Source organism: Sitodiplosis mosellana, unplaced genomic scaffold (genome assembly GCF_009176505.1).
Source record: "Sitodiplosis mosellana isolate CC-2019 unplaced genomic scaffold, AAFC_SMos_1.0 Smas_scaffold_38, whole genome shotgun sequence".
Taxonomy (NCBI): Eukaryota; Metazoa; Arthropoda; class Insecta; order Diptera; family Cecidomyiidae; genus Sitodiplosis; species Sitodiplosis mosellana.
The window spans coordinates 280988-291475 of record NW_022595280.1 but is presented as its reverse complement, the minus strand read 5'-3'; the positions used below and the strand labels follow the sequence as shown (position 1 = coordinate 291475).

Below are 10488 nucleotides of genomic sequence, written 5' to 3'. Positions count from 1 at the left end.
CCGGGCAAGCGTTCGATCAAAAGAACATGATACAGAACTGAAGCAACTCAAAGTCAAAATCAATGAGCACAATCACAAATTAGAAAATTAGAGTACAAATTTGATCATTTATTTCGAATTCATATAATTGACAATTTCTCTCCATTTGTTATGTCACAAAAAGGCTATGACACTGCGTCAGGCTAATATTGCGTAAGATATTCGATGACCATGAAGAGAATAGAATTCATTCAATGAAAAGTATACTTAGCATAGATATATTTTAGTAAACACGTTGTAAATAAAACCACTTGATACATTTATTGAATACCTTGTTTTTCTTTTCTATCATTTTGTATACATAATTTCAATCCCCTTCCGATTTTCACCACATTTTCAAGTTTATTAATTGAATTTTATTTCTTTCCAAGGAGTGTTCGTGAATGAGCAGGGTCACTTCATTGATATGGCACCAATGAACAAACCGGGAAAATACAACATTCGCATCGATGGCTATTCGTTCGGCAAATGGACTTCTTCCAAGCAATTACTCTACTGGCGTTGCAGTCGGGCCCAGGCCATCGGGTTTGTAGCTTGAATTATTACCATTTTTAAACTTATCCATATAGATGTTTGATGTTGAATTATCAGCTGTTTCATATCAGTGAAGTGTCACAGTCACAGTGAGCATTCTAACGATCATAACGCATACATACATACACGTACATTCCGTATGCCATTGATCGTATGAGTGTGCGTTTATACTCATTCGCATGCTCACTGCTGTGAATGTGACACTTCACTGGTAAGTAACAGTGGCTGCTAATTTAACATCAACAATTCGTCGTGTGTAAACACTTGTTAGTTCAATAATTTTTTATTTACTCATTTCATTCCAAGTAGAAAATATTACAATACACCAAGATATGATCAATTTCGTAACATTTTTGTGTGTCGTACCATTTTAGGTGCAAGGCTCGTGCCCGAATCAAGAATACCGAAGGGATGCGAAGCATTCACGTCGTTTGGCCATACCATAACCACGACGTTAATGAGTGATATGCCATAGAGACAACGAGTTTTTGAATCAACAAAACTTAATTACCAAAATATACAAACATTCCAAAAAAAAACACACTGTAGTAAAAAATTTAGACAAATGTTTTGACGAATAAAAAGAGGGAAATTTTTATCTTGTGACAAGTTTATTTTGAGTTTATTGGCGATTTGAATACTTACATCAAACTAAATTTATTGAGTAATTTTCATTTTACTAATACGAAAATTTCATATTTTTAGGATCATATAATGCAATGCTGATCGAAGAGAGGTCAAAGTCTGATTCATCCGAAAATGAATGCGCTGAATATGCCTACAACCGCAAGGGCCAGTTGGTTGTTAATGGCTTTCCATTCATACGATCTGCAGTCAAAGGTGCTCTTAACACTTCGATCGAGTGGCGTTGTGCCGACGGCAGAAAACACAAATGCAACGCTCGCGTTCGAACACTCGGCAAAACATTGCAAATCATTAACGTTGTCCATAACCATGAACCTCGAAAACAAAAACAATTTAGTGCCATTGTTTGGAGTGAAAATGCTTGATTTTTTTTAAACCATTTTTTTTCAGTTCAAGAATAAAGCGTGAATAAAGTTATCCAAATAGTTTTTTTTGTCCGATTATTTTTTCTGTTCTAAATTATTGGTTATCTCATAAGTTTTGAATTATACGTCTTGGATAGCGAAATTTCTCAAAGTAACCATTTTGATGTATGTTTTAATCAGTAGGAAGGATCAAAATCGTGGAATGCCAATCATTGCGGATTCCTAGGTCACCTACCCGGTACAGAGTGCAACAGCCAGTTTTGATGAAGACTGAATTGGATTTCAACCCGGAGAATGTGCTGAAACGGACTAAAACTGGGCATTCCTTGGTTTGTAATTTGAATTATTATCATTTTGAATCGCAAACATTTTTTAGTTGAAAAAAGAATAATGCTTCGACTTTTTCTCGTATTCAAACGACCGATTGAATACTTTCTATTTTATGAAATTGTTGTTTGTCATGTCTTTGTAGGTCATGGTGAAAAGAACCCGCGTTAAAGGCTTTTGTGTTGAATGTATCAAGAAGAAAAATGATCCAATGTACAAGAAACATATGGTCAAAATAATCACGCATTGCCCGCAGTGTCCAGGCGGAAACTGGATTTGCGAAGGATGCTTCGATCGTAAGCATGCAAACCTCTAGACCATTTCAAATCAAATCACTTTTTGCATTGACACCTTTTTTTAGATCAATTTTGTACACATTCAGTACATGAATTAAGGTTTACTATGAAATAATATTAAGTTTGAGGATATAAAATCTGTCAGGTCAGGTAAATTGTGAATTCTTGATAGAAATATGATACCGAATTGATTGAAATTAAAATCAGGGCTTCAAATTGCTTGATTTTAATTAAGAAGATTCATCATACTTTCATTTTCCTAATCAGCTGTTTGCTTTCGATAGATTGTTCTTGACAAATGCATATGACATGTCTCTACTTAGATGCTGGTTTTATTACATTCAATAAGAAATCTGTAGCCTATTTCACCAAATTTTTTCATGAAAAGTTTTCATGAGATTTTCTCCTCAAGTTTTTTTGGTCAAACAAATATATCTAAATGTAGCAATGAGAAAATCTCAATAAAAACGTGAAAATAGTCTCATTTTTTTGACATTATTTTAAGCGCCAACTTGAAATTTCGAGATTTTTTCACAAAAATGTGAGATCACATCATGGTTGGCTCAAAAATAAATGAAAATTTAAAATTTGCGCTCAAAATAATGTCAAAAAAATGAGAATATTTTCACGTTTCTATTGTGATTTTCTCATTGCTACATTTAGATACATTTGTTTCACCAAAAAAACTTGAGAAGAAAATCTCCTGTAAACTTTTCATGAAAACATTTGGTGAAATAGGCTGCTGCTTATTCTTTCCAATTTACATACAAATTACGTTTAGTTTTTACTTTTGGTCTTATTTTCTACTGTCAACAATATCAACGATAAACTTAAAAGTACAATCAGCCCTGAACATCCACGTCGCTTCAATTTCTTGTAGGAAATTGCATGTGAAACCAAAGTTTTTCAACCACAATATATTTCATGTGCCTATTAACTGGCAATACCAGTCAGGCATGTGAAATTGTATGAAGAAAATAACATTCAGTTATCTCATTTTCTTAACTGACATCAAATAAACAGCGGAATCATATAAACTGTTATCAGAATTCAATTTTGCTTTGAAGTAGATCCGATTCGGAAAATATTCATATTTCTTATAAAGGCCCATTGTCGCGTACTGTGTAATTGGTCGATTGACCATTGCCATCGGTCCAAATAAGATTTTAGTTTTCGTAAAATTTGCTTCCCTTTTCGTAATAAAATTTTAACGTTTTTTCTTTGTTTGTAAATCAGAATGAATGATGAAATAAAGTAGAGACATTTGACAAATCATTGGAAACATACTCTCTTTTCTTAATCAGCATAGAAGTAAAGCGAATTACTGATTTTATTTTGACGAAACCCAAAAGAACTTCTCCCAACTTACGATAGATGGCGCCATGGTGTGAATTCGCTGCGGCAATATTTACAAAGGTTTTTTTTGCTGTACGATTCGGGGCGTCAGTAAACGTCAGTCATCGACACATTCAATGGATCGCATACAAACGCGCTATCTGGACGAAGTGCAGAGGCAAAAAAAAGAAAAAAAGCAAATAATTCCTATCACTTGTAATTCAATTAAAATAGTAAATTTCCGTCAAATGGCCACCAACAAATATACAATAAAAGCGTAAAAGGTTACATCAGTAAGAAGTGAAAAGCCGAAATAATTGGATAAAAACCATAAATCGGATGCAGCGCAGCAATAAAAGCAAAGTTGTAGTTTAGTTTGTGACTTCTGGTTGTACAATATATATATAAAAAAAACAGTTCTTTGTGTTGATAAGTTCTGTGCTTTACAGTTTTTTTTCTCGATTTGCTTCAGTTGATTTGGTCGTGGTGAATCAGTTTGATTTGACTGTTCAAAGCAGCGATATCAAACTGGAACTGTGTATTAAATGTGAAACTATCATCGGTTGTCTGTCAAAAGAAATATCGAGAGAGAGCGAGAGAAAACATAAAACACACATAGAGAGAAGACGAGAAAAAAATAACACACATTGTGTAATGAATGCTGTGTACATCGTGCACAACATATCAAGTGAATCATTTTCTTTTCGGTCATCATAATCAGCGAGCGAAAGAGAGTGCAAGCGCTCAGTAAAACGAGCCAGTGTTCAGTGGTTTTTTTTTGTTGTTATTTCTTTTTATAGACGATTTATTGAATTGTTCAACGTAAATTTATTCGAAAGCAGAAAGGAATATTTAGCAGAAAATGATGGTTGAAGACGGTACTGCTGATGCGACCAAAAGGTATAGTACCATGTCATTTGAGATTGATGGTGAAATCTACATCAGTGCAGTGCCATTTGACATTTAATGCCATATCGTTTGCTTATCCAATTTTTCTATATCGTTTTTTCTCTCTTTTTTTCTCTCGTCGCTGCAGACTCAATGTCAAAAAACAAACGCTCGATGGTAAGCATCACATATATTGTTTATTCACAATTGCACCAAACCATTTACACGTCATTGATTTTTTTTTCGTTCGTTCGTTCATTTCATATCACTTCATTTTTTTTCTCTCGTTATTGTGTGCATTTAGATGCATATGCGGTGCCTGCGAACTTTTTGGAAATAGACGTTGTTAATCCCATGACCACGATTACAGCTGGAAAAAAACGCTTTACGGACTATGAAGTCCGCATGAGAGTAAGTACGATACGATAACACGCTCTGTTTAACGCTCTTTTATATGCATGCTGATGTTGTTGTTAATCTTATCATTTTTGAAAATATGAGGATGGCTTTTTTTTAATTGATGCTCAACAAAAATTGGTGTTTCATTTGCTGATATTCACATCTATTCTTAGTACAGAGAATACATTATGCTTCAAGTGACACCAACTGTTACGAGTTTCGCCTACTTTCCCGTTCTGTTGTACGTTTCAATTTCGTTCGTTGGTCCCGGCTTTCGGACGATTATTTCGTCATTGTTTCTTTTGATTATGAATATAAATATTTCGCTTCGTTTCATTTTTTTTTTGTGCTGACCAACGCAAAATATGGCTTCTCGAATATTCAATATGACAATGCTAATTGCATTTCCCTCCAAATTCGCACGCAGCTAAAATTAATACATTATGACATTTCAATGAATCATCGATCGTCTATTTCATAACTGCGTCAGAAATTTGTGGTTTTTGGTATTCGAAATTTGTTGTTCAAAATGTTGTTTTTTTACCCATTGTATTCTTATCGTTTGTATTCCATAGACGAATTTGCCCGTATTCAAAGTGAAGGAGTCAAGTGTACGCCGACGTTACAGTGACTTTGAATGGCTTAGGAATGAATTGGAACGTGATAGCAAAGTGAGTAGTATCCCGAAAAATTCAATACGAACTTCAAAACGGAAATATTTCATGATGATTCATAATTAATGGTATTCAACGTTGTTTTCTCTCTTTGCGTGTATAGATTGTGGTGCCGGCATTGCCTGGAAAAGCTTGGAAACGTCAAATGCCATTCCGTGGCGATGACGGTCTATTTGATGAGAATTTCATCGAAGAGCGACGCAAGGGCCTTGAAAGTTTTATCAATAAAATAGCCGGACATCCACTTGCCCAAAACGAACGATGCCTGCATATGTTCCTACAGGAACCGACTATCGATAAAAATTACGTGCCGGGCAAAATTCGCAATACATAAAAGTGTGAAACCGTAAATTAAACTAACAAACAAACAAAATACAGAAATCTAACGCGCAATGCATATGTGTTTCGTGTGTTTCGTGTGTTTCGTGTGACATTAAGTTGAAATCCGTTTGATTGCTTCAGAACATATTCCGAAAACCGAATTAACACCGTTGAAAAATAATAATTATGCAAACTCAGAGAGATCCATAGAAAAAAAAATAATAACAAAATGTACCGCGTTTTTCGTTGATCACCGTTTGTTTTAAGAGAAAACCAAAAATGCCACTACAAATTGTACAGGTTCGACTTTTGTTTGGTATCATCAGTCGAATGTTCCAAGAATCTTTTTTACAACACAATTCAAGTATTTTGCTATGACATAACATTTCGTGCTTCTTCCAAATCACAAATAAACCAATATCGGAATCTCCTCTATCTCAATCAAAATTTTCAACTTGAAATTGTTTTCCTTTACAAAAAAAATTATATTCTCAGAAAAAGTTGGAATTGGCCAAATTTCCACAGTTTCAGTTGCTGTCGCAAATTGAAACGAAAAAAACAACTCTATTTTCAAAAAATCCAGTTTATTTTTATCCAATTGGCTTTGTTAAAGAATAAAGAAAAAAAAATTAATCTAAAATAAGAGAACAAAAATGTTGAACCCGACAAATACAATTTTTTTCAACAAGAAATGAATTTCAAGGGACAGTTTTATAGTTAGTATTAAATTTATTGGAATCTTCTAGTTTGTTCTTTTGAAATTGCGAAAAGAAAAAAGTCAGGAAAAAAACAAATGCAGTAAAAATTAAAAAAAAAAGTTTAAATAAATTATATGTGACTCAATAGATAAAAAAGTATTTAAAATGAAAACCAAGACTTTGCCCACACTTTGTTTCAATTTGTTCACTAATCATGTTTATCAACGATACAAACAAATTCGAATCGTTCCAATCGGTTATGTTACTATCTGTTAAGTAATTGATTGAGCCAATTCTAATTGGCTCATACTGATTGGGTCTTAGCTCATCGACAAATATGGACATGTTCCATTGTTTCAATACGTAAAACTGATATTTAACACACAACAAACAATCATTTTACATAATCGTTTGCAACAACAACAACCACAAAAAAGCTATATTCTGTAAAATGGAAGTTGTTTTTTTAGCAAGAAATAAGTAAAAAAAATGTCTATTTTACCGGTTCATGATCAGAAGAGAGAGAAAAATACTATTGAAGCAAATTAAGATTTTACTCTAATTTAAACAACAACAAAACTGTATTTGGTTCGAAGTCTCAGTTGGAAATATTCATAGGTCTTTGAGAGAGAAACAAAGAAAGAATAGAAACATTTAGTTAAACCGTTTGGCTAAACTGAACAGGTGCAAGCTGAATTTTGTGCAAGGATTCGTTGATATGACACACATCCTTGAAATGTCATACGAAATTGTATGCCATTAGCCTAAGTATTTTGAATTAATATGTAATTTTAATAAGAAAGGACAAAATGAAATATACAGCAAGAACACTTTTGAAGGAACATTGACGCGCCTTTGCATTTCTCATTCATTCAACTCTGTTGGCATTTTATCAATTTTCCACTTCACACTTGACTAATCGAATTATTCCATTTTTTTTTCTCGTCTATTTTAGGTGAAACGATTTCGATTCGGAGATTAATACAGAGCATCAATTTGACCCATTTTCTAAATATAATTTTTTGTAACTGAACAATTCAGAATGAGAAATAAAATCAAATTACTGAAATGATTGTTTCAATTGTTTAGAATTGACTGTATTCATTTGAGTTCAAAATAGTTCAAACATATTTCAACCCATTTTCTACCAAGCGTTCGATTTCCCATACAAAATGTTCGATTTTTCGAACACTTGGTAGAAAATGGATAAATCTAAAGAGCTTCTCTAGTTTTTTTTTTTATTCTAGGATTTTTTGTAGTGTTTTTCCGTACAATTTAAATTCTAAGACCATTATTTAAGACCATTTTGACAAAAATTAGTGCGATTCGATTTCTAACACTTTTTCCTATTACCTTCTCGTTACTCCAAAAAGGAATCCCCGAAGGTGGTTTGAAGTACGTGATTGGAATACGTGGCAAAAAGAAGATTCTCGTGGATGGCAACACGTTCTACCGATTTTTATCGACAAAAACTAATCAGACGTGGTATTGTTCACAGCGCAAAGGAAAGCGCTGTCGAGCTAGTTTCCGACTGTTTCCAAACGGCAAGCTGCTGCCCGTCATTACAGGTTATGTTACTATCTGTTAAGTAATTAATTTAGCCAATTCTAATTGGCTCATAATGATTAGCTTTCAGCTCATCGACAAATATGGACATGTTCCATTGTTTCAATACGTAAAACTTATATTTAACACACAACAAACAATCATTTTACAGAGCATTCGCATGACACACCTCCGGTGAATACACGAGTTTACATCACAACCAATCCGAACGATTTATATTATGATGTTGATAATCATGTACATATCGACGTGGTGGCATTTGTAAAAGACGATCCGGCCGTAAATGAGTCATTTGAATAAATGTGGCAAAAGATGTTCGGAACAGTAATTTTCTCTGCATAAAACTAAGAACTGCAATTTGATGCAATGTCCAATCGAACAAGTACAAAAACTAAGACCATCAACCTTAGCGATTAAGTAGTGCAATGTCCTTTTTTTCGTTTGTATAATAAAGCTTTGTATGATAGAGATCAATTGATAATTTGAATAAATAACAAATAAAATTAATTTAATTTAATTTAATTAAATGGCATGACAATTCTCAATCAATGCACCTGCTTGCATGTCCATTGTCCGTTATCCTTGCGTGTTCGATCAAAACTAATGAAATTGCATCGAATATTTGTCTCATTTTTTTTAAAACACAGACATAAAGCCATTTATGTTGAATTTTATGCCAACGTCGCCATCGACAATCGCTTGTTCCAATTACCAGATCAACTGCAAGGCAAACTCCAGCAACAAAGCGCCAAAGAAACGTAAACAACCAAAACGGACAGCAAAAACGGCAAAAATCAAAATCGTTCCAGAGAAAGTTATCGACAACCTGCAACGAAAACTTCTGATTTATGATGGGAACAAGTTTTACTGTGACCGAAAATCAGACCGTAAACTCATCTGGAAATGTTCAACATCTCGTTTCACAAACTGTACCGCTCAGCTAACGACCAAATTGAATGGCAGCCAAATCAATGCAGCCGGTGCACACGACCATGCCAACAACACGGAATAGGGAAATTCGAACGATAATAAATTGGAACATTTTCAAATAAAGTTGTTATATTGTTTACGCTTTCGATTAAATCAATGTGATTATGGGAAGTTTGCCAGGTAGAAGTTCCTATGGCCCACATCGAACTTTTTACTCGATGATGATGTAGAGATTGGAAATAAAGTGCAATCGAAACGGTTGCTGTTTTTCAGTTGAAGAAAAGTTTGTTGCATTCAGTTGGCTGCATTTATTTAATATCAAATTCAATTTATCCATAACAAGGTAAGCAATTTAAAAGTGAGCGCATACGATGATGGGTAAAATTCAATTATTTCTCCGATTCGGAGATGAAGTCCTTCAACAATGAAATTTGTATGCTGGTGCTGCTGTCATTTTCATCACGACGACGATGATGATGAAGATAGAAGCCAATCAAAACTGTTATGACTGCTCCAGTTTCGAGAGCATGTGGATCTGGTTTTTTATTTCAATGTACGGATTCGCTATACGGCTGATTGGGTGCGAGAGACAGGTGCGCTGGTGTTTTTGCAATTGTGAAATGGTGCCAATGCAAAATTGAAATATCTAATAGACAATTTGTGTCTATTTATTGCTTCGGTTTGCCCACAAAATCATGGTTTTCATTTCCTTGCCAGGATACTCCATATCCTGTCAATCTGTGCCAAGCGTGTTTCGCTTCATTCGATCACAAAATCTAATTTATTTGCGGGATGAATGTGCCACACATTCTCTCTCCCTCTCTCCCCCTCTCTCCCCCTCTCGCTCAATCTCTGGTTTCTCTTTTTATCATCGATGCATTGAATAAATTGCGTTTTTGCATAAATTTGAAATTCAACAACTGCTGTTGCACCATTGCATTTCGATGGCGCGACAACACCTCGAAACACACTCGAGCACATACCCCGAATATAAAAGATTCAAACTGTTGATATGTCCCGACGTTAGTGCTGTGCCAGCGAAATAGAGTGCCGTTATGTTGTGTCGCTTCGATTTTAACGACCAAACGACGATTGTGCTCGACGTCGTCGTATGCCGGTGTTGGTGTGTACCATCGGCCGCTGCGAGTTCGCATCCCTTATCGCATCGATATGCGGGCGCTCCAACAATCGAACCAATGGTTTGTTTTCACTTTTCAACGCTTGTCAAAGTACGCGGCAACATGGATAAAACCGTTTGCTCCGCTTTCGCAATCGTACAGGAGAAAATGGCTCGTTTGTCGTACATTTGTGGAATTATTGTGGCGTACCAATGAAATGACTTCCAAACAAACAAAAAAAACACACACCAAACGATGAACAGAGAAAAAAAAAAACAACACACAACGTACGAATGTGTACACAAACAGAAGCGAATAGCGAGAGAAAAAAAAACGAAATCTGAGCGTAGAGC

At 34.7% G+C, this 10488-nt stretch overlaps 1 protein-coding gene across 1 annotated transcript; it reads left to right on the top strand.

The window, feature by feature from the left end:
- The first annotated feature begins 3639 nt into the window (after positions 1-3639).
- LOC129569534 (sorting nexin-12) lies at positions 3640-7363 on the top strand. Its single transcript, XM_055448419.1, has 5 exons — positions 3640-4441; positions 4578-4606; positions 4734-4840; positions 5404-5499; positions 5606-7363. Exons 1-5 carry the CDS (start codon positions 4404-4406, stop codon positions 5834-5836), a joined length of 501 nt encoding a protein of 166 aa, XP_055304394.1. The 5' UTR covers positions 3640-4403; the 3' UTR covers positions 5837-7363.
- The last annotated feature ends 3125 nt before the right edge of the window (positions 7364-10488 follow it).

What these genes read in the sequence shown, in the direction of transcription:
- LOC129569534 (XM_055448419.1), top strand. Translation starts at nt 4,404, where the DNA reads ATGATGGTTGAAGACGGTACTGCTGATGCGACCAAAAG. An exon ending in ACTGCTGATGCGACCAAAAG is followed by an intron (nt 4,442 to 4,577) that starts GTATAGTACCAT and finishes TCGTCGCTGCAG; the next exon opens with ACTCAATGTCAAAAAACAAA. An exon ending in AATTGGAACGTGATAGCAAA is followed by an intron (nt 5,500 to 5,605) that starts GTGAGTAGTATC and finishes TTGCGTGTATAG; the next exon opens with ATTGTGGTGCCGGCATTGCC.